Here is a 24589-nt window from a genome sequence, read left to right as displayed (position 1 = left end):
TAGCTCCTCCCTCCTCCCGGTTCATCCATTTGTGATGTAAAATACATAGGACATGAAAACTACCTCATAACAATGTAGCATCACAACACAACATTGTTAGCCATGCACACTGCTGTATGGCAGAGCTCTACAACTCTTTCCTGAACTAACACTCATTCATTTCTCTTCAGCCATCTTAGTTCCCAAGTAATTTTCAAGACATGTTAGGTTTTCTCCTTCATGTTAATGAATCTTTCTTTTCCCTGTGAGTGTTTAGCTTGCCAATCACGTTTCCTTCGTTTTGAACCACAAAACTCTGTTTTTGTTCAGCTGTTTAACTAACTGTGAGTCTTGTCAGGTCATAGGCTCTTGGGTCCTTTCCCTACATGGTTTATGTGGCTAGAACCTCTGTGTGTGATAGTTTTATGTCAACTTGATGTAATCTTGAGTCATTTGGGAAGAGGGAACTTCAATTGAGAAAATGCATCCATAGAATTGGCCTGTAGGCAAGTCTGTAGGGTATTTTTTAATTGATGATTGGTGTGGGAGGACCTAGCTCACAGTGGACAGTGTCACTCTGGGCTGGTGGTGGTCCTGGGTGCTCTAAGAAAGCAGACTGAGCAAGCCAGTTAGCAGCACTCCTCCATGGCCTCTGCATTAGTTCCTGCTTCCAGGTCCCTGCTCTGAGTTCCTGCCCTGACTTCCTGCCCTGACTTCCTGTGATGATGGACTCTCAAGTCCAAGTGTAAGCTGAAACAAGCCATTGTTTCCCAAGTTGTTTCTGGTCAGAGTTTTATCACAGCAATAGAAACCCTGACTATGACAACCTCCCTCTCACAGAAACCAGCAGATTCCATGGAGCTCAAGGAATATCCTGTAGTTTGCTACAAAGATTTATTAGTGCCTTTAAAATATGGTCTCATGTAGCTTTGGGCTAGGGATCAGGTATAAAATATGATCTTATGTTTTAGTATGGGATGAGGATTTTGAAGATCTTAACTGTTTTATGGCTAGCAGATGGTTAAGTTCCTTTCTTTGAAACTCAGTGCAAATTCTTAGATTGAAAGGAACTTTTTTTTTTTCTCCACATGAGTCTACTTAGCATTCATGGCCTTGTGCTCTTCCTGGTTGTCATTTGTGGAGAAGTTAGAGACCCTTCAACCTTTTTAAATTTTAGTTTAGAGTCTAATGGCCAGAAAACTAATATAAAAATAATTGAAGAGCTATCATAAGCCTCCTACATGAATCTTCTCATTGACAAGCTATTAAAAGAGATCTCCAAATTGAGAGGTGCAATGCTCTCGTTATTTTTGGAATATCTGGGACAGTGGGTTTTATTTTTTGGAGTGGATACAAGGTCCAAAGGTAACAAAGTAAAAAAACAATCTTGACCCTTGTTAATAAAAATTCAGTATATACCACTGAATTTGAATAGTCACATTCTTTCGCAAGGCTCTCTATAATCAAGTATAGTTGGGAAATTTAGGACCAGTTACCAGTCAATGAGTCAAATATAGGATGACAGTTTTGTAGCCCTTTCTAGAGAAAGAAAATTACAGCCCTAGTTTGCCAAACCCAGGCAGCCACCCAGGGGACCTGTAAATTTTAAGAAGAAAAGAATTCATGTTAAAACCAGCTGCCCCTTGGACTTCTACAACCCAAAGCCCCCACCTTCATTCTGCCTCTGGGCTGTGTTTGTTTTGGCTCGGTTCTAGGGACTTGATCATCAGCCAAGCTCTGAAATCCCCAGCCTCACATTCTACCCACACTCCACTAAATCCTCTTTAGTCTCAACCAATAGCCTTCTGCCAGTTTTTTTTTTTCTTTTTACTAGTTCATTCTGAAAGAAAGCAACCATCTTAGATGGTTGGAATTTTCACTGATAGGTTCTTAGATACGTTTTATATGGCCTCTGGCTGGACTTTGAAAACTTGATTTCTAGTTAGCTTTTCCTTCTTTGTGCAATATAGACCCACCAAATATAACCTATCTTTATCCCTGTTACTTGAAACTTCTTTGCCTTACCCTCTTCCTCCTCAAATGCTAAGCAAAACAACAAGATTGGGCTCATTTTCAATGCTGATGACCCAAATCACCTCAGCAACTACTTAAAGCCTGAGTTTTTTTTTTTTTTTTTTTTAAAGGAAGAAGATGGGAAAAAGAAGAAACTTTTGGGAGATAATTTGTTCTTCCAAATAAAGTTAGTATGAAAAACCTCAGAATAATTTTTGGAACACAGCATCGAATTCCACCATTCTCACAAAATGGGATGGAAGTACACACTAATATTTGGGGGCATGTTCCAGGTCTGCATCTAGACAGCCGGGCATCTTTTTAGGGAATCCCACAACCACACACTGGACTCTGTTATGTTTTGGTCTCTGACTTTCATTGAACTCCCTGTACCTTTTCTGTATATTTTTTCTCCGTTTTAATTAGTTATTGCCAACGTTGTCCTTCTTCATTACGGTCTTTCACTCCAGGGTCTTCCCTCCCGCTCTGTTCCACACTCTCCTTGCCCACACAGGTGCCTTCATCTGCAACCGCCACCCCCTCCTCCAGACTTAACACTAGACATGCTCCTGGTTTAGAACTGATCCTGTGTTCTGTGTGTGGCCACACTTACTTTCCTGCGTTAGTGCCAACAATTCAAACTTCATGTTTGCACAGCGAGTGCTCTTACCCACAGGCCACCTCTCCAGCCCTGTAGTACCTTTTATTTTTAAAGATTTATTTTTATTTTATGTGTATGAGCACTTTGCCTGCGCATATATCTTTACACCACACGCATGTCTGGTGAAAAAGGAGGCCAGGAAAGGGCACTGGACACACTGAAACTGGAGCTGTGGATGTGTGTGTGTTACCAAGGGGGAGCTGAAAATCCAACCTAGGTCCTCTGTAAGAGCAGCCAGTGCTCTTAACCACCGAGCCTTCCCTATATCCCTACATCCCTCAATCAGCCCCACACCCCTATATCCCTACATCCCTCAATCATCCCCACACCCCTATATCCCTGCATCCCTCAATCATCCCCACACCCCTATATCCCTGCATCCCTCAATCATCCCCACACCCCTATATCCCTGCATCCCTCAATCATCCCCACACCCCTATATCCCTGCATCCTTATAGCACCTTTTTGACATTAGCTCAAGAAACAACACATTTATGAGATTACCTTCTTGAACTGGCTGAAAAGATAATAAGTCTCCAAGTGCAACAAGTTTCTCCTGTTGAAAAATTTATAATCAGAGAATTCAATGACAGTAACCACTGAATCATTCTTTAACAGAAAAATTCTTTGATTCTTGATTTGAAACAAATATTTTTAGCATACTGAAAATTATAAAACCAGATGCATAACATACTTTTTGCTATATTCTCCAAACCTTTGTTGTTTTATGGTTTTCAGGAATATGATGTAAATCGAGCCCAGAAAATCATGCACACCTTGGCCTACAGAACCATCTGAGGATCATTATCAAGGCCAGCTCCTTTGCAGTCCCCTGCCATTACCTGAACCAGATCATCTACGAGCCTGTTTATTATCTGTGGAGTCAGCGAAATGTCCTCAAGGTCTGTAAGAACTACCCAAGTTCCGTTCTCAAATTTCACAGGCATAGAAAAGACGAGCCCTTCGGGAATACCAAATTGGCCTGTAGGGAACACACACAAGGCAGACCATGAGTAAATGAAGAAGGATTTGGAAAAAGGACTGAAAACGACACACATAGTACACGATTTTAAGATTGTGTGTGTGTGTGTGTGTGTGTGTGTGTGTGTGTGTATGTGTGTGTGTGTGTGTGTGTGTGTGTGAGAGAGAGAGAGAGAGAGAGAGAGAGAGAGAGAGAGCATGCGCGTGTGCTCATTCATACACATAAGGAGGCCAGCAGAGGGTGTTAGATGCCCTGAATCTGGGGTTACAGGTAGTGTGGGATGCCTGATATGGATACTGGGAACCAAATTCTGGTCCCCTAGACGTGCTTTTCTTTTCCAAGCCTTGTGTGTAATTTGCGCCTGTTTCCCGTAGCTGTTCCATGACTCTGCATGTAACCCACGAGTCTGAATCACCTGTCTAATCTGGCCTTCTATACTAGCTTACTACATATCCTAGTCAGGGTTACTATTGCTGTGATGAAACACCATGGCCAAAGCAACTTGGGTAAGAAAAGGGTTTATTTGGCTTATGCTTCATCATTGTATAAACTGATGACACAGCCACTCCATGATATGATTAAGGGGGAGATTTTTATTGTAGATACGGGAGAGAGAACACCCAGAGGCATCTGGAAGAGTCCAGAGCAGAGAAAGAGAGAAGTAGACTGGACCTGGTCATAAGAGAAACAGAAGCAGAGAGATAAAGTGAGAGAAAGGGGGGGCAAAGAGAGGGGGGGAATAGAGATAATAGGTAGCTAGGTAGGTAGATAGATAGATGATAGATAGATAGATAGATAGATAGATAAATAGATAGATAGACAGACAGCAAAAATAGCAGGGTTATAAGTATAGGGTAAAAGGGTCAGCCAAAGAAACACTGACCCTGAAACCAGAGCCAAAAGGTTAAAAAAAAAAGCCAATGAGAAACACACACTGTCCCTGAAAACAGAGCCAAAGAAACATACTCTGCCCTTGACCAACGCGACACGAAAACCAACCAATCCCTGAGGACAAAATACAGCCCATCTCTGAGCTTGTCCAAGCTCAAGGATTGAAATCCAACCAATTCCTACCCTGAAAAATCTTCACCCTAGAAAAACTCAGCCCCTAAGAAGCTCTTTAAGTCAAAAAATGGAAGTAAAAAAACATGTTACTTTGGGGGTGAGGTTATGGTTTTGTTTCCACAGAAAATGAGAAGCTGTGGACTCATTCAAGGGTAATAGAGATCAGATTTTATGGGTGTGTGTGGGGGGGTTATCCTCTGAAAATCCTGGATACAGACATAAAGAAATAAACCTAGAAAAACTACAAGACAGGTGACATATATTTTCTTGCTCAAACATAAAACAAAAATTATCTTTGGCTGGCTTGTGTACAGTGCACAGTCCGTACTTGTGTTAATGCAGATATATAGGCTATCTTTGAAAGTTTATGTGTTTTCAGAGCAAGGGGACCCAAAACCAATGAAAATGTGTGGCCCAGGTGATTCAGCCTCTCAGAGCACCTCTGTTGCAGTTTCCTAAGAGCTCTACATCCAGAATAGCTTCAAGGCTGCCAGCTGAAGTGGTCCAGCCTCACAGACTATTCTAGCCAGGACTTAACCATTGTCCTAATTTTCTCAGGGTCCCCTAAAGATGTCAGCACCCCCAGACAATAGGAAGTAGTCTAGAGAACACAACACTCACATTTCAAGAGGTGGGGTAGGTGGTTTTCAGTCATTCAGTTGGTTATGGATGTTTGTCATTGTTTGGGGGGGGGGTTGGTTACAAGTTGTTATTGGTCATGGTCAGAGAGAAAGTTAAACAAGGGAGATTAGATTCAAAGATCTCTTTCTGAGGGAAGGAATATTTTATAATGGTATGGATTTTTGTATATTGATACAAATTTAAGATTATTTTTGTTATACTGTATATATGCTTCTATTCTTGTTTAAGATATTGTACCTATGCAGTTCATTTAAAAATGTAATATAAAATTTTAGTCCTTGAAAGCTATTTAGGATAATAAAGAAATATAGATTAGTAGTTGACTATAACAATCAAACTTACAGTCATGTTCGGTCTATTTTCAAGGTCAGAGACATATTTTAAATAGATAGATGGTCTTCAAGCACTTCAGAGACCTTCAGAATATAACATTTTAGTGTTTTAATAACATAGGGCTTTTCATGACAGTGAGACATGTCTGCTCCTAGCAGCACCAGTCTATTTCATAAAAGGGTGATGGGAATGAAAGAACATTTATATAGAGTTTGCATTCTTTATGGCAAAAGCTAGCTACTTGGGCAAGAAACTGCCCTTTCTTTGACTGCTGACAGCATGCTGTCTAAACTGGACAAGGACACAAAAGAAAGCGACTGCCAAACTTTGTCAACAAGGTAGGACAGTCCTTCAAAAATTCCTGCTTTACAAAAAGTCTGTCAGGTATTCTAGGCCTGTAGGCTGAAGATGGATGCTCCATTGTTACAAAGGAACCTTGGGTGACTGTCCGGGCAGCTGGTTGTTTTGTCATTTCTTACAGTTTTGGAAGTTGCTTGCTCTGCACTTCCTGTTTAACCACGTAATATTTTCTCCTTTGTTGGTCTCTGATGGGGATTGAAGACTAGATAGTTATAGTTCTATAGTTTTCCTTGTTACCAAATTCAGAAAAGAAATTTACATAAGAGATGTAAGGTTTATAAGGTTGAGAAATGTAACACCTCAAGTTTTTTTTTAATCTAAAAAGTTTTAAGATCTAAGAAGATATTTTTAGGATGGTAATACAAGTTATGACAAAAATGGTTCAGGTATAAAACTTTGGACTAAGATAGGATAGATAATGGGATATTTTCTCCAAATTTGTGAAATGCAAATGGACTGGGCATTGTAAATGTAATTCTTACCTGATAATTGTTCTTATTGTATACAGTTTTACTGTGTTAGAATTAAAACCTTTCTTTTTTATTCAGACTAAAAGGGGGAAATATTGTGGAATAGTCTCTTTGTACACTGTGAAGATGTTTCACTCTGATTGGTTTAATAAAAAGCTGAATGGTCAGTAGCTAGGCAGGATTTCCAGGCACAGAGGATGCTGGGAAGAGGAAGGGCAGATACACCAGGGACATAGTGCAAGCAGGATGGGTACTATGGAGATGAGGTAGTAAAGCCATGTGGCAGAAAGTAAATTAATGGAAATGGGTTAAGTTATAAGAGCTAGTTAGAAACAAGCCCAAGCTATCGGCTGAGTTTCATAATTAATAATAATAAAATTAATAATTAATAAGAAGCCTCTGTGTTATTACTGGGGAGCTAAAGTTCGACTACAGCAGCCTTTCCACATTTCCAGTGCTACCTGATCTCCAGAAGAATGGGTCTCCTTGCACTTTTGTATACTGGCTCTGAGTCTTTGCTATTGGTGTTCAGTGCCCTCCCACACTGGCCTTCCAGGTCAGCATCAAAGACTTTGAGACTTTCTGCAATGCCTTCTCTTCATGAAGCTTGATCTGACTACCTGCTCCCTGCCTAGAATAGATTTGTTTTTCTCTTTCTCACCTGGATACAGAGAGAAAAACGTCATGAGACTACTTCTTGAGACCTGGCTCTCCTTGATTCCATCACTTTCCGAAGGCAGAAGCCCGGTGTAATCCTTGTCTGCCTCTCTAGTACATTCACAATAAATACTGTTGAATTTTTGAATGAACAGTTGAATAAATGAATGAATGAATGAATGAATGAATTATGGTACTATTAAAATCTGCACAACTTATATACCATGCTACAGGAATTATTACCTTCACTCATTATCCCCAAGGAAACAATCTCTCCAGGTGGTGAGCCTTGATACCAGTACTTCAATGTGGTGGCTATGCTGTGTGCACCCAAAATCCCTCCAAATTCCTTTCCAGTGTTGCTCAATTCTTGAAGCATCATCACAAAGTCTTTTTTTATCCATTCACTTTGAGAAAAGAAAAAAAGCAATTTCACAGCAGAGAGAGGGATGGAAAGGGTAAACTCAGTCTAGGGAGCTATATGCACCATCTAGACAGGAATGTGACCCACATACCTTTTTTTCAGGTGTCCTTATTACCTGAGAAAACAATGCAAAAGGAACCACCAAATTTCAGTCTGAAGTGTAGTCATAAAATATGGAACACTGGAAAGAGGTCAAAGGTTATAGAAACAATTTCTTTCATTGCAAGTAATTAATCATATGTAGATGCTTTCTTGGGACCAGTCATATCCTTCATTTAAAATGAAGTATGTCCATTAAACAGTGAATTATCACATTGAGATTTGGGGTAATATGTTTTATGGTCTTGAAGTATAAACTCAGGTATGAGCCCAGCTGGGTGAGAGCAAGGTTTACCCTATTAGTGAGTCAGCGAATGCCCCAGATCCCTGTAACATTGACCCCACTCAAGCAGCACATACAGAGAAACTGGACTCCGGGAGAGGGAGCCAGCACACACTGTTCCTAGGCATGGATAACAACGCCCTGGTCTGAAGGGGGGCGTGGGGGAGATAAAGGCTGAAGGAAAAGCTGCAGTTGGGGAACTGGGGAGGATAACAGAAAAGTGCTTCAGAGGGGCTCTGGCTACTCTCCTTCCCCATCACGATACCAGTGTTTCCTGGAGATGAATTTCTGAATGGTCTTATTAAATAAAAAATATGGAGCTAAACGTAGTGGTTAAAGCCTGGGAGAGATCAGGGAAATAGGGAGAGCCACCAGCCAACCTTACCTCACCAACTCTGCAGCTTCCAAATGCCAGTTACTTCCTGTCTACCCGTGGCTATATGCCTTGCTGTTCTGCCATCTGATTTGCTCTCTCTGTCAAGCTACATCACTTCCTCTTCCTGCCCAGCTCTGTCACTTCCTGTCTGTCTTTACAGACCTCTAGAACTCCATGGTTAACTAGGGTTGGAATTAAGGCATGTGCCACCACACCTGGCTCTGTTTCCAGTGTGGCCAGGATCCAGAGATCTTGCCTGCCAAGTGATAGGGTTAAGGGTGTGTGCTACCATTGCCTGACTTCTTTGTTTACTTAAAATGGCTTGCTATTTCCTCTGATCTCCAGGCAAGCTTTATTTATTAAAGCACAAATAAAATATCACCACATTTCAGCACAAATAAAATATCACCATAGTTTCCCTGGATGAATTCATTGGTTTTTCCCATTTATTCTCCATGGGACAGGCCATGCTACCATTTCCACCCTCTCAGTGGGGACCCTGAGGCACAAATTTCACGTAACTTCCCTAAAGGCACACAACTATATAAGTGATGGTGACAGGATTCCAACCCAGGAGGATTCTTGCTCTTGGGACACACTACTTTTCAGCTCTGCCTCTCTTGGGACTTAATGGTCAACCTGACATGGCCTGCTCATCATCATAACGCTTCTTCCTCCAAATGCTTCAACTGTTTTCGACTTGGATATATACCTGCCTTTACATTGACATTTGCTTTGCAGTAGAGACAACTGTAACAGAATATATGAACTACTTTCAGGATAGCCTGAAATATGAAAGTTCTTCATTTTAGAATAAATCAAACGGGGGTGGGGACCAACAAGTTAGTATTCTGTGGATTTTTCTGGTTCTTCAATAGAAAACACAGACACATACATGTATAAACAATGTAAGTTATTTTTGTGCAAACTTTACAAAATGTTTTAATAGTGCTTTCAACTGTTACACATCATTTAATTTATCTACTGTTAATATACTCCACTTAAAAAAATATACTGTACCTGTCAAAAATCATGCCTAACACAGAGTGATAGTATCCAGGAGGTCCCTTAATGGCGCTCTCGTAGTTGTAAACTTTTGCTTTCCTTAGATCAACGTAGTTATTTCCGCTGATATTACCCCAAATTATCACATCTTTGATGTCTATGCAGAACAGAATCAGAAATGATCGTAATGAAGTTTGTCAATATAAAATTTACTTAAATGCAATGCTTAGTCTATGTATTTGTGCTAGGGTTGGTCCACTGAAGCCCAAGCTCTCTAACCTGGGCAGAAGCTGGGGTTCACCTCTCCAATTATCAGGGCTTGGTAGTCACTAGTAATGCCTTGTGAATGGTGTGCTAGATGGGTAATTTAAGGAATACTGGGAACCTGCCATGAAAGAAATTGCTAGTGAAAATTGTATCGTTTGTGCTGCTCAACTTCACTCCCCCTCTTACACACACACACACACACACACACACACACACACACACACACACACACAGAGTGCATGACCATGTATGGATGAGTGTTCACATGTAAGCTAGAAGTTGCACTGGGAATCTTCCTCAGGCACTCTCCATTGTATCTCTTAAGAAATGACAGAACTGGCTGGCCAGTGAGCCCTGGAGATTCACCTGTTTGCACCTCCAGTGTGCTAGGGTTACAGATGCACGTGGTCACACTTGACAGTTTACTCACTGAGATGTTTCCCCTGCCCCAAGGGAAACTTTTCAGTTGTTCAGATTTTCACAAGGCACTTTTGATTCTAGACTGAAATAGAAATCTGCGTAAATGGCAACTCTCTGGGCAGGTTTTATCACTTGTAAAATAATGGTGATTATATTCTTCATCAGAGGAACTTTTAGAAACAAAGTTTTGGGCTGGGCAGTGATGGCACACACTTTTAATCCCAGTACTCAGGAGACAGAGGCAGACAGATCTCTGTGAATTTAAGACCAGCCTGGTCTACAAAGTGAGTTCCAGAACAGCCAGGGCTACACAGAGAAACCCTGCCTCAAAAAACAAACAAACAAACAAACAAACAAACAAACAAACACACAAGGTTTAGGAGAAAACAAACCAGCCCTATATCTTACAACATTTAAAGATAGAGGGGATGAATGAGAAAACAATATCATATAGTCATATGGTAGTTATAAATTTGTGGAGAAAAATGAAAGAATATGAGCTGGAGAAAATAGGACTGGAATTTAATATGTATGATTCTACAATTACTGATTTTCTGGAAAGGTTTTATGCAATTTAAAAATAATTTCATTTATTCACTCAATTACTTCATTGTTTCAGTTAGGGTTACTATTTCTGTGATGAAATCATGACCAAAACTATTGGGGAGGAAAGGGTTTATTTGGCTTATACTTCCACATTGTTGTCCATCACTGAAGGAGGTCAGGGCAGGAACCTGGAGGCAGGAGTTAATGCAGAGGCCATGGAGAAGTGCCATTTACTGGTTTTCTCCCTATAGCTTGCTCAGCCTGCTTTCTCACAGCACAGAGGACCACCATCCCAGGGATGGCAACATCCACAATGGGCTGGGCCCTCCCACATCAATCACCAATTAAGAAAATGCCCTACAGGGTGACCTACAGCCTCATTTTATGGGGGCACTTTCTCAGGTGAGGTTCCTTCCTCTCAGATGACCTTAGCTTGTGTCAAGTTGGCTTAAAACTAGCCAGCAATCTAGGTACTTAACATCTGTATCCTGGGGATTAAACTCTTGTCTGTTTTCTTGTAGGAAGAAGACTATTAGTATAAGCTTTAGGGTAGGACGGTGAAGCTGATACAAGAAGACAGAACTCTGAGCTTTTCTGCAAAGAGATGATCAACAGCACTGGCTCTGTTAGGTCCTCACAGGCATCCTGCACTGCACTGGCTTGGACTGTGACAGCTCACATCCACTGACCCCCCAACTTTTGTTTCCAGCATGCCTATAATTTCATCCTCAGGGATGCTGTTGTAAGGACACAAAGGACCAGAGGATGCAAAGAGCTAAAATATACTAAATGTGATCCACTCTCGTTTTCATATGCTTCTGAGATCTACCAATTGAAAGATCAAAAACAAAATTTAATTTGATATAATAAACATGTAAGTTTAATCTCCTTCTAAATTCTATCATGCATCAGGCAACTTTCATGGGCACTTTAGAAACACTGTCTGTGGTAGTTTGAATGATAATGGTCCTCATGGGCTCATACATTTGACTACTTAGTCCTCCATTAGTGGAACTGTTTGGGAAGGATTAGGAGGTGTGGCCTTGCTGAAGGAGGTGTGTCACTGGGGGTGGGCTTTGAGGTTTCAAAAGCACCCCCACTTCCCCACCTGTGCCTCACTGTGCTTATGGATCAGATGTAAGCCCACAGCTACTGCTGCAGCCCATGCCTGCTGGCTGCCATGCTCTCTGCCACAACGATCATGGACTCACCCTCTGAAACTGTAAGCAAGCCCCCAGTCAAATGCTTTCTTTTCTAAGTTGCCTTGGTGACTGTGTCTCGTCACAATAGAAAAGTGATTATGATATTGTCTGATTGGATCTTCACATGAGTTCTGGGAGGGAGTTGCTGGTTTTTAAAGATGATAAATCTGAGGTACAGCAATTTGATTGCTCAGAGTCATATGAGTGGGAAAGGAGGCAAAGATGTTTTAACATAGCCTTGATAATTTTTAAACAACATACACTACTTTCCCCATTATTATAATGGGAAAATAGGATATTGGGTTTAAAATTATCGCTTGACTAATAGAGATCTTATTACAACAAATATTTGCTGATTTTATAATGATGGACAAAGTCATAAAATATGTGAAAGGAAGTTTGCATCATTGCCCCCTTTATCCACAGCTTCACATTCCAGGGTTGCCTCAATTAACCACACATTTTTTTTTTTAATGGAGGGTGCAGCAGGTTTGGAGATGGCCTGGACTCTCATGCATGCTAGGCAAGAGTTCTCCAACTGACCTACAATCCCAGCCCTGCACTTTAAAACATTATATGGAAAATTCCAAATATAAGTAGTGGGTAACTTTTAGATCACTTTAATTACTGTATGTTGCTGTCATTAGTTTATTAGATTATCACTATTTATTATTGTTAAACTCTTCCAGCCCCAGGTTTATGAATTAAACTGGACTACTACATGTGTGCACAGGAAAAAGCTAGGCAAGAGGATGGGGTAGTGTAGGTGGCATCCCTTGAATGAGAGAGGACCACAGTGACATCCCCTGAATGAGGGAGGGCCATACTGGTTCCATCCATCCCTCCTAAGATGCTCCTGACATCTGTGTTTACTTCTCGGCCACACCTCCCGGTTGGAAGGTCCTGTAGGATGCAGACTTCTCTCCCTGCTGTTTGAACCCATTGTATCAACACACACAAGACAGCAGTAGGTGGTCACTCACTGGCTGAGGTTGTTCTCATCTTCCGGGCCACCTTGGCTTTGGCTTGCCCTTCTACCCCCAGCGCCACGGCAATGATGTTGCCTGCAATGTGAGGGGCGTACTGCATAAGCAAGGCCGTTTTAAGGTTTACAAAGACTTTCCCTCCCACGATGACCTTGACAGACTCGTCAGCATTTTTCTCCATCAGGTAAGCGTAGAGGCGGCACAGCGGTACCCTGCTTCTCAGGCAGCCCTCCAGGGTGTACACCTCCTCGTCTGTGCTGTCATCCAGGATGATGATGACCTGGGCCTGAAGGAAGGCCTCCTCTGTGTTAGTGCATAAGGAGACACTGTGGAGGATGGGTGACGCCAAGTCCTCCATTTCCATTGCTAGGGTTTTCAGGTAGTCTTCCATCTGCTCCCGGTCAAACAGGGTCAGGCTGATCTTCGTGTGCATCCCAAACACTTCTCCACTTGCCAAGAGGGGAATTATGTGGTAGCACACATGAGCACTTGCACTGGTTAAATGCAAAAGTTGGATGGAAAATGGTTAGTTTTTTTTGCTCACTTATGCATTTTATTCTTAACAGATATTTCTGCATGTGCTCCATAGGATGATTCACTATTTTACATGAAAACTCTCACACTTGCACATATGTGGCTAGGAATCAAAAGTGGAATGAGAAAATCTCACTACTCACTACATCTTGGCATCCGGTGATACCACAAAATAAGGATTTGCTGGTGTATTAGATGTTTCAAATAAGAGTTCTCTCACATGCAGAAAACAAAACAAAAATAAATAAGCAAGCAAACAAAAACTCCTTTCACATTGTTGTGCTTATGTACCCATGCTTCTTCATGAAAAGACAAAGATGTATTGTAGTCGAAAGATTTCTCTGGTCCCACCCAGCCCCCAAGGTCCTGCATTCCTCACTCAGGTCCTGCCCAGCCCTGTGGTCCCTCAGCCGCTTATAAAATAATCATTCAGAGGCTTAATATTAATTATCAACTGTATGGCCTATGGCAAGCTTCTTGCTAGCTAGCTCTTTCACCTTAAATTAACCTATTTCTATTAATCTATGTTTTGCCATGTGTTCCGTGGCTTTACCAGTCTGTTGGCATGTTGCTTGCTGGGCAGCAGGCTGGTGTCTCTCTCCCTTTCCTCTCCTTTCTTCTCCTGTCTCTCCAATCTGAAAGTACTGCTTAACCTTATTCTGCCTTGCCATTGGCCAAACAGCTTTTTTATCAACCAATCAGAGCAACACATATTCATAGCATACAGAAAGACATGCCACAGCAATGTATGCTTCAGTTAGCCATTGTCTTTCATACCTTTATCTACAAATGAATGCTTTTATTTGGGGGCAGATTATCTTTCCCACGGTCTCACAAAGAAAAGTCCTTACAGGGATGGCTAGGATAAGCACAGGTTGTGCGCTCTATCTGACACCAATTGTTCCTGGATCTCCTGTTTCAGTGATGATCGACTGTGAGGAGCTGGAAATTGCATCTGAGAACATCTATTGCTCTTGGTGGGCTTGGGGAGGGTACAGTGGTGGTATCCATTTCAGTCCCTTACTTTAGAGAGGGTCATGGGTATGTACGGTCCAATTCCAGAATCTTTTCAGGGTTTGTAGTATCCCATAATTACACACACTTCTTTAAGGCAGGTATACGTTAGGGTACTACATGTTGTCAGAAGGAGTGTGAGCTCCACAGAGGGGGTGGAAGCACAGAGGTGGGAAGAGAGGGAGTGACGAGTGGGAACAAGGAGGAGCACACTTGAGAAGGAGGAAGGAAGAGACCTCGGGGATCAGGGCTGCAGACAGTTCATGAGTGCATGAGGAAGAACCGAGGAAACCACAGGGGGGGAAGAGAGAGAGAGAGCAACCATCAGAGAGGACGCATGCCAGGAAAGTTTCTTCAGATTGTGTGACAACATGTATACCTGTAAATCCTAAATCGCATGGGGGATGGATGCTGAAGGACAGAGACACAGAAGCACTTGTATACATGCACCAACCGAGACCTGTGAATACAAACACACACACACACACACACACACACACACACACACACACACACACACACATCTCGAACCTGTTTCGGTATTCTTTCATCGTTGAATCAATCCCATCCCAATGTCTTTTCTAAAAATAAAGATCCAGGCTTGTAAATCCTGGGGCTTGACTCTCTCACCTGGCAATCCAGACCTGCAGGGGGCTGACGAGATCTTTCAGGGTTTCTTTCTCCAGCTCTTCTTCTATATGTGCCTGCAGGTTCTCTTTAGCAATGACCATCATCAGGTCGGTTGTCATGCTGGAAGTGACACCATAGTAAAGCTAAACATGAGGAAAGAGAGCATGATCAGACAAAGACTAGAATGGAAAACAGACTGGGAGAAAGAGGATATAATGGCTTAGAAAGCAATGATGTTTGAGCAGATAAGGGATGCAAGCCCCCTACCTGGGCATGCTCCAGGAACTCATTGTACCCTCCCAAAAGTAAGCCCTTGCCTCCACGGTCCAGCAGCTCTCTCCAGATGATAGGGGAGGTACTGTGATCCCACTTGTTCTTCTCACAAATCTCTTCCAGCCACTCCTGTGGGAAAATACTCCAATAAAAGTCATATATTAAATCTGCCTAAAAATTCAGTTCCGTATTATTGGATTTAAACAATGAAGTATCTACTTGTTTTTAATGCTACTATGTGTGCATAATACATTCAGATATCTTCAAAGGGTAAAATAGAAACATAGAAAATGGTGGTGGGCTTTGTTGCTCATGCCTTTACTTGTAGCATCGGGGAGGCAGAGGCAGGTGAATCCCGGCCAGCCTGTGAGATCCAGGCCAGCCTGGTCCATATAGCAACTTCCAGACCAGCCAGGGCTACACAGTAAGACTCCATCTCAATAAAAGAAACAAATGACCAACCACCCAACCAAAGAATGAATGGATGAAATAAAGAAAATAGTGATGAGATAAATAACAAGTAATATTCTCCAAATCCAGTAGCCAAATAAAGTGCAGTAGCTTACTCCTTTGCTAAAGAGAGGACAGATATTCTAAGTTGGCTGATTTAAAAAAAAACACGGATTTTTTGTTATATATGAGTTATTTCTAGTTTTATGACCACATAAATTTTAATACTGCTTTTCAAATCTATGATCATGGTTTCTATGGTTTAGACTGAATTAATGAGCTAAAAGTTATCCGGGGGACTTCTTACCATACTTATCAGAAAGAAGTTTAAGTTAGCATTATCTGGATTGGGTAAACCAAGATTTTCAGTGACATGATCTGCGAAGCAGCAGGGGACAGCATTCTCGTTGGTAAGGTACACTTGAGTAGTCCTAAAGCCCCACTGTTGAAGGCACGTATACCGAGGCCACCTCATAAACAAACTCGATTTCCTGCTGGTGCTGCAGATGTCCATGCTCTTATTTCATCCCAAAGCAAGAAGACTGAGATTTCCAATGTGGTCCCTTGAATCACTGCACAGCTTGCCTGGGGACATACTGGGCGAGGGGAGAAAGTGGTCCACCCTAAAGGACTGTACCAAGGAGGATACGGGACTGTCCTTTCAGCAGCTGGAGGAGTGGGTGGGACTGAATTCTCGGAGTCCTGAATCTGGGGTGGAACATAAAGATGGGCAGGGAGACTCCTTCCGTGGGAATCACGCCTCTGCACTTTTGGGAGGTCCCCAGAGTACAGTGGCAATGTATTGCCTGACCGGGGATCGGAAGTTTGGAGAAAATGAGGACTCACGGAATGTGAAAATGATAAATCTGCCAAGGAAGGTAGTAGACGAAGGGGTCAAAGGGTAGTGGGAGGCTGGTGAGATGACTCTGTGGGTGAAAGTGACAAACTGAGTTCCATTTCTGGGACCCGCAGAGTTGAAGGATAGAACGGACGTGGCAAATAAACATTCTCTCATCTTCCCTTACATCTCAGCACATGCAGGCCTCGCCACAAAGTTCATATTAATTAATAAAATTAAGTACCTACGTTAATTAATTAAAAAAGGCTAGTGGGCACAGCACTGTGGGAATCAGGATACACTGCTACTCAACTACATTTTTGGGGGCCCGGACAATGCTTCATTCACCAGAGTCACATGAAATGTACTGGAAAGGGAAGGCACCTTGGGGGGCAACCAACTGGAATAATAAGATATGGGAGTCCAGAGGGTGGGGGAGATGCCCACCAGAGAGCATCTGTTTGAGAGGACTACTAACCAGCTCCACAGACGTGATAACTTGGACACGCCTAGGCAAACGGCCTCACAAGAAGTGAGACAACAGTTCCAGAGAAGGGCCTCTAGTCTTAAAAGCCTAGATAGTTCTTACCATGGCTAAATGGTCAGTGTGCCAGCAACAAAGACCAGTGCTAGTGGTTGGTAATGGCACCATCCCTTGAGGACATCAACCTGCCTCTGTGTAAGACAGATGACACTGGGTTCTCTCCACAACGTAAAGGAAAATGATTCGTCTAGATTGGAAATCAGCATATGTTCTGGGCAAGGGATGGCCTTTCCTGCTTGGAGTGCTTTTACCAGAAACCCTGCCTAAGCACTTACAAAATGTTTAACCTGCCACCTCTAGGGCTTTCACACATCTTTGAACCCAAGGGATCACTTTATAAGAAAAGAGGTACAAGGCTGAGCATATCACTAGGGGGTACAGTGTCTCTATCATACATCTTGATAGAGGGCCAGGGCAGGCCAACAAAGCTGCAGACACCAGATAGAAGACCGACATACGGCAAGAATGGTTCCGCTCCTTCAGGCCATAAAATGTATTATATATCAATGTAGTGTTCCCCTCTGTTGGGTAGACTACTTAGAATTCGGGAATCAAAGGGCAGAATAAAGAAAGACCTTGTTCACCATCAGCCCCAGGCTCCCTCTTGGAGAATTTATGCTTCCCCAAATTTCTTTACTCTAGCCTGTCTGAGTTGGAAGGTTTTAAATTTCCAAAGAGGAGCATTTCTATCAGAGGTCGTAAGAAGATTCTCACCTTTAAGCTATAGTTGACATTGGTCACAGTGAGAGGAGAGACCAGCAGGCAAAGAAAGAAGTTACTGCTGTGGAAGGGTAGCTGGGCCTGCTAATCAGAAGAATGTACAACAGCTACCACCCAGGGTAAAAAATATTCAACATCTAGGTTACCATTTGGGCATCTTTGGCGATGTTCTGCTCAATTTTGACCATACAAGGGAAAGTGTAATAGTCGTGTCTTTCAAAAGGGACTGGGGCTCACGTCCCTTAAGTACACAGAACTAGGTCATTACACCTAACAAGTGGCCTAGAGCAGTAGAGGGGGACCTCTAATGGATGGCAGGGAAGAGAGATGAGTGCCAGCTTGGCTCTGAAGCTCTGTGCAATGGGGAATACAGTTCATTAACAAACCTTCCTTTAATAAAGTCTTCCCAGGGAAAGATCTTGATCTGAATCCCAGTAGAGCTGTTACCAGATGGTGTGAATTTACTTAATGGAGCACATGGATCCGGAGGCACAGTGGGTGGACTGTAGCAGACAGTCGTCCATAGTCCAGGTTCCTTCCCTCTTATAACCAAAGCACATGTGCCCTCAGTCACTAGAGACACTAGAGGCCAAAGGCTTAACTGCTGAATTTCTCTCTAGGACTGACCTCAGCTAAAGGGATTCCCCTTGACTGAGATTAAGCCCCCTTTCTTGGGGCAGCCCACATCAGGCAAGTGGATGATGCAGGAAGCTCAGCTACCTTTCTTCAACATGGGGGACACCTTTGAAGGGATCCCCACCATGCTTTTCCTGTAGGATCCCCCCGACTTCTCTGCTGTAGTTCCTCCCTTTGCCTAATGCTGCTGCCTCCATCTTCCTTTCCTCTCAGGATGTCCTGGGAGCACTTTCCAGTAAGAATTCAATCTGCATAATCTCCATCTTGAAGTCTGTTCAGGGGGCAACACAGCCACAGATAGGGATATCTCAAATAAATAAGTCCTCATACCATTAGGACTCCATGTGAAGGAGAAAGAAAAAGTTAGGTAGTGAAGTACAAACTACCTGTTTTCTTGGTATGGTCAGAGTGGAGCCAACACATTTATTCCACTTACTGGAGTCTCCTTTGTGCTATCAGATATTAGCAAAAAACCATGTTTTGAGACTGATAAGTAGGAACTCATTTTTACTAATATCCAAATGCTATTAATAGATCATCATCAAAATACAGTCATCATCAGAGCCAAAAAGATACACCAGCCAGCATTTAATCAAAGTAGAACACTTTCTTGCATAAGTGCATTTAGTAACTGTAAAGCTTCTTACCTCCCACACATCAGGATGCTGTGTGATTTTAAAAATCCGAAAATCAGGAAGATTTTTCTGTAAGTAGTCTGCCAGGAGCTCCGCCTTAGCATAATATGGGCAGTTGGCTTTCCCTAGAAGAGTTCAAGTTAGCTAAGCTTTCTTTGAACACATACAAATTGCCGTACTGTTATGAGGATTTGCCAGACACCTAGAGAATGCACCATGACTCTAATATACTTTATAACAAAAGTACAAAGTAATCTTCTGTAACACAGACATCTATTTTTGTTATATTAATAAAAAATAAGGAACATTTCATAGGTCAGAGTCTTACATAATAAAATTTTGTGGAAAAAGCCATGTTTTAAATATTTACTCTCCTCTAGTACTCTGCTGTACTACGTAGGAGACTGTACCATACTATTTAAGCATGACATACTAACAGTGAGCGACTCATTAGAAGCCACTAAGAGTCCAGTGAGACAGCTGATAAAGGCACTTACCACCAAGCCTAAAGACACGAGTGTGATCTCCAGGAATGCTAGGAGGGGAGAACCAACTCCTGCAAATTCTCCTCCCCCGGCCCCACACACATAAAACAAACAAATTAATGTTTTTTTTTTTTTTTTTTTAAAAAAACCCAAACACTGGAAGGTAAAGTGTGAGGAAAGGAGTGGAAATGTGCTCCCTTTTAGATTTGATGGTATGGTACAGAATTGCGGGCAAGCTGAGGGAGGAGGAAGAACAAGGGGCTGACGTCTTTTTTCTGGCTGGCCTTATTGGAGAGAAACCATGGGTGAGGTATTCAGACAAGTGTACTAGGAGGGATGCAGCGCATGCGGGCATATGTGACTGGCAGGGTGTCTGATGTCCAGTCTGAGGTGCAGGTGCCAAGGGAGAGCTTCAGATGCACATTTTGCCATGCGGTACACTTAAGAAGTTAAACCGTCCCAGAGAGTCAGGTGGATGTCAGTTTAGGAGGACAGGCTAAGTGCCTGTCCCCCAATCCCACAAACCCCTCAACATCAATCCTTCTCAACACCTCTGTATGGATAAGCCTCTCTGTCCAGTTCAAATCCATTGTTAATTACTTCAAAGCCCCTTTATGGCTCACATTTAATTATCCTGTCCATTTCCTGGGAAATTAGCTTGTAAAAGCCCTGCACCCGAGATGACCTCAATTACCTGCCTTTTCTGCATCTGGATTCCTTCTGCCCAGACGTCACTGAGAAGATAATGGGGAGACGGATATAAAGAATGGAAGAGTTTCCAAAGGAAAAGGAGTCCACTTGTCCTCTGACCACCCCCGCTTTGTCTTCTCGGAAGCCTGGCTCAACAAATTATTCCCATCCCATTAGACGCTTAGTTATGTTTCTAGTGTCTCCTTTCAAGCATATTTTAATGCATTCAACTCAAACTTCAGTTTCTCCTCCCTAAACAACAAAAAGTCCACGTCTCCTCTCCCTGGGCATTGCTTTCCACGTGCCCCTTTCTGTTATTCTTATTTATTTGTTTTTTTGAGACAGGGTTCCTCTGTGTAGTTTTGGTGCCTGTCCTGGATCTCGCTCTGTAGCTCAGGCTGGCCTTGAACTCACAGAGATCCGCCTGCCTCTGCCTCCTGAATGCTGGGATTAAAGGCGTGCGCCACCACTGCCTGGCCCTATGTGCCCCTTTCTATTAAAACAATCTTTTAAAAGTCTTCTGTCCTTGCCACCCTTGGCTCATATTTTCATTCATTTATTATTCCACTACAATCTAGCATCTCTCACAATTTCCCAGGAAACTGTACTAAATATAAATTACATATTTTTGTATTATATATTTTTCTATTGTATACAATATAATATGCAGTGTAAAATATATTTTATATTAATTGTATTAAATGTAAGTTAAATATAAACAAGTAAAGACCTTGAAGTCCTTAATACAATGAGTAATTTTTGATTCTTTCTCCTTGACCCTGGTAGCGTTTATCACTCTTGCTTGTTTCCACTTCCTGTGGAGTAAGTCCTGGAGAGCATCACTATGGTGGGATATTCTGCAGGTTTTCTTTCTAACTCTCTGGCTAGTCTTTTCTATGCTTTGTAAGTTCCCATTTCCTCATCAATCCATGAAAAGGAACCATTCTGCAAGGCACATAATTTCATGCCTTATCTGCATATTTTTCTGGCCAAATTCCTTGTTTTCAAGTAGCAATCTGTATTCCTAACCGAGCACAGTGTCTTATCTAGATGCCTACACTTTCCTGAGTTCTGCCATCTCTTTCTGAATGGGCACTGGGCAGTATAAGCTTGGATTCTGTTCTGAAACGACTAAGGTAACACCATCGTGTTCTAACTCCGTTTTTGGGCTTGCTTAAACAGTTCTCAGGCCTCCATTTCCACCCACCCCCATAGTTATGTCTGCCTTGGCAACACATTTGAGATTTGTGTGGCCTTGACCACGTTCTGGATGTATTAACCAAAACAATTAAAGTTAGATAAAGTAACTAAAGAAGATATGATTTAAAAATAGTTGTCATGCTATGTCTGAAATAATTACTAAGCGTTGCCAGGAATGAACTTTTCAAGGATACACTGACCCTTACCTAATTTCGAGGTAAATTATGGTCTTTGCAATTTTTGCTTTTAAAAATGCCATACCCCTTAGCTTGGGTACCAGGAGAACTTTCAGAGACAAGAGCCCACTCTTGTTCTAGCCATTAATAAAAGAACTAAAAACTTTAATTGGCTTAACCAGTGCATTGTGAATAATTATCCCATGTGGGTCATTTCAATTTTACGTCTCCTACCAAAAAGGTAGAAGAGTCCTACATTCTAGAGCATTTATGTGTGATGATATATTGTGTACCTTAATAAACTTGCCTGCGGATCAGAGGACAGAGCCAGCCACTAGATTAAACATAGAGGTCAGGCAGTGGTGGCACACACCATTAATCCCAGCACTTGAGATCTCATGCCTTTGCTTGGGAAGCACACACACCTTTAATCCCAGGAAGTAATATGGCAGGGCAGAGAAAGGTATAGAAGGTATAAGGAAACAGAAACTCATTCTCTTTAGGCTGAGGGTTTTGTAGAGGTAAGAACAGTGGCTGGCTGCTCTGCTTCCCTGATCTTTCGGCTTTCACCCTGATATCTGGCTCTGGATTTTTTTTTTATTATAAGACCTTTAACATTCCAACAACAGTTATGTCCATCTCCTTATTTAAGAATATTAAGGGTAGTTGGGTATAGTTTTATACCTTTAATCCCAGCACTCCGGGGGAAGAAACAGGCAGATCTCTGTGAATTTGAGCCCAGCCTGGCCTACATAGTCAGGTTCAAATCAGCCAGGGCTAAAAGTGAGACTTTGTCTCAAAAAAAGAGAGGAAATACTATGAGTATCTAGATTATTAAACTTATTCTTCTGATGAAGGTTTTTCAAATGACCCTATCTACCTAGTTGTCCACTGCTTAGGCGTATAACTTTCCCTTTATTTCCTGCACTCACTTAGTGAATTAGACATCTTGTTTCACACATCCCATCTCTCAGATCATTCCCTAGTCCATTTATTTTTCTCTGTTCACATTGACCACAATGCTAAAGCAGTTGCTTCCTGCACTACATAGCTCCAGTCTCCTAACTGGTCTCTTGTTGCATCCTTAACACTCAGGTAAGATTAAAAACTTCATTGCTTTATCTCCTCCTAAAACAAAAACTTTCCAGGTACTTTAGCCAAAGTCTAAACCATTTAATGTGGCTCAGGAAAATCTGCATTGTCTCCCTCTGCCTTCAGCTTAGGACACTGTTCCTTGCATCCTTTCGTCCAGTCCTATTAGACTCATTTCAATTGCATGCTTACCAAATACTCTCAATTATCACCAAATTTGCCTATGATTTCCAGCAAGACCTAGAGACTGGCACCATGGCTTTGTGGTTTCCTGGCATCTTCACCTGCCAAGTGCTCTCAGATGTTATAGAATATTCCTCCACACTGTGTGAAGATATGTCCCTGTGGTTGATTTAATAAAAAGCTAAATGGCAAATAGCTAGGCAGGAGGAATAGCAGAAACATCTGGACAGAGAGAGCTCTGGGAAGAAGGAAGGCAGAGTTGTGAGCCAGATGCAGGAGAAGCAGGATGGGAATAATGGAGATGAGGTACCAAGTGCGTGGAAGAACGTAGATTATAACATATGGCTTAATTTAAGTTATACGAGCTAGTTGGAAACAAGCCTAATTCATAATAAATCTCTGTGTCGTTTTGCGGGGTGGGGTGTGCTGGTGGGACAGAGAAAGACTTGTTACACTCAGAAAAGCTAGGGTTCCAAGTTAGTGCCTGAATGCGTTGGGTTTCCATATACAACCATACACCGTCTTTGTAATAGCCACACACTCTAGCTCTGCTCCCTGTTATCCACCCCTAGATTGTTCTGTTTATTCCTGCATCTTCTGTGCTTTCTAACTCTTACTGTTCTGTTATCTGCTTAACCACCTCTCCCTCTGCAAGCCCTTGCCTAGTGAGGCCCCTCTGCCACCTTTCCTTCTAGAACACTGTTACTGTTACATCCAGCATGCCCTGAAACTTGTCTATTGTATCCCCACCATCCAGTTTTCTAGTGCTAAAAATATTTATCTGAATGAGTAGTGAAGCAAAAGAAGTACTTCCCATAGAGATGGCAAATGCCAATTGTGTTCAGTGTAACCAAGAAGTCAACTTGGAACAGGGTCCCAGACCTTAGCACAACTAACTCTGTGATGGACCATTAAGGCTGTAAAACTCAGCAGGTAGACAGCACCACCTGCCAAAACTAAAGCAAAGGCCCAATCCATCAAAGTCCATATAGTTCTGGGAAAGTCTCAAAATGTGTTAATCTTGCTTTCTTGGCTTCTGTAGTTCTACTTCTGGCTAACTGTTCTTGTTCACTGAAGTGTGTCAACCCAGAACATGATTTTTTGTGCTTAAAAGGTCACCCCAAGAAAGGCTCAGGGCTACCCTGGGATCCGGAACACCTGGTGTAGTTGCCGGCCAGCTAATAAAGGACTTTCTGTTGGCTTGAACCCAAGTCCGAGCAGTCTTCTCTGGTGACAAACTAAGACAAATACTGAACAGCTTACCTAAGAGATCGTTGGTGATGGTGGTAAAACCAGTTTGCCTATGGAGGCAAAAGTAGAAGCCAGAGGGGGTGGAATGAAGGGCTAGAGACAGAACAGCAGTGAGGAGGGAGCAAGCAGACACACAGTAAGTGGGTTGTTGCCTCTAGCTGCCGAGATGACCTTTTAAAAATGCAAACCCATTGTCACTATTTTTGCTTAAATTCTTTCAATAACTCTTCATTGTGTTCAAGATTTAGTTCAACCCCTTTTTTCCCCCTAGTTGTTTGTAAGATACAAGAGTCTAGTTTCTATTTTGTAAGTTTAGCCCCAGGTCCCGCCATGATTCCACATCCAGTTCCTCTGTTAGACTACAGCTCTTCTAGCCTTTGCCTTTATCTGGGATGGTTCATTTAACAGTTTCTCTGCTTAGTTTCTTGTGTCCATCTCTTCGCTATCCCACATCCCCACGTTAGGCGT

At 42.3% G+C, this 24589-nt stretch overlaps 1 protein-coding gene across 5 annotated transcripts in view; it reads right to left on the bottom strand.

Moving 5' to 3' along the window:
• Positions 1-24589, bottom strand: part of Mdh1b (malate dehydrogenase 1B) — a 30289-nt gene that overhangs the window by 5073 nt on the left and 627 nt on the right. Inside the window, exons 2-10 of one of the 5 annotated variants that reach the window (XM_059278788.1) lie at positions 24134-24292; positions 19057-19169; positions 15216-15363; positions 14949-15091; positions 12768-13264; positions 9365-9506; positions 7406-7569; positions 3496-3635; positions 3158-3209 (exon numbers count right to left, since the gene is read on the bottom strand). In XM_059278788.1, coding sequence (XP_059134771.1) covers positions 3158-3209; positions 3496-3635; positions 7406-7569; positions 9365-9506; positions 12768-13264; positions 14949-15091; positions 15216-15363; positions 19057-19148 — 1378 coding nt within the window. In that variant the 5' untranslated portion in view covers positions 19149-19169; positions 24134-24292. The remainder of the gene's footprint in view (positions 1-3157; positions 3210-3495; positions 3636-7405; positions 7570-9364; positions 9507-12767; positions 13265-14948; positions 15092-15215; positions 15364-19056; positions 19170-24133; positions 24293-24589) is intronic. The other 4 variants (XM_059278787.1, XM_059278785.1, XM_059278789.1 and 1 more) reach the window with 4 other exon arrangements.

The sequence above is a fragment of the Peromyscus eremicus genome, chromosome 13 (genome assembly GCF_949786415.1).
Source record: "Peromyscus eremicus chromosome 13, PerEre_H2_v1, whole genome shotgun sequence".
Taxonomy (NCBI): Eukaryota; Metazoa; Chordata; class Mammalia; order Rodentia; family Cricetidae; genus Peromyscus; species Peromyscus eremicus.
This window is presented reverse-complemented; position numbering and strand designations above follow the sequence as displayed.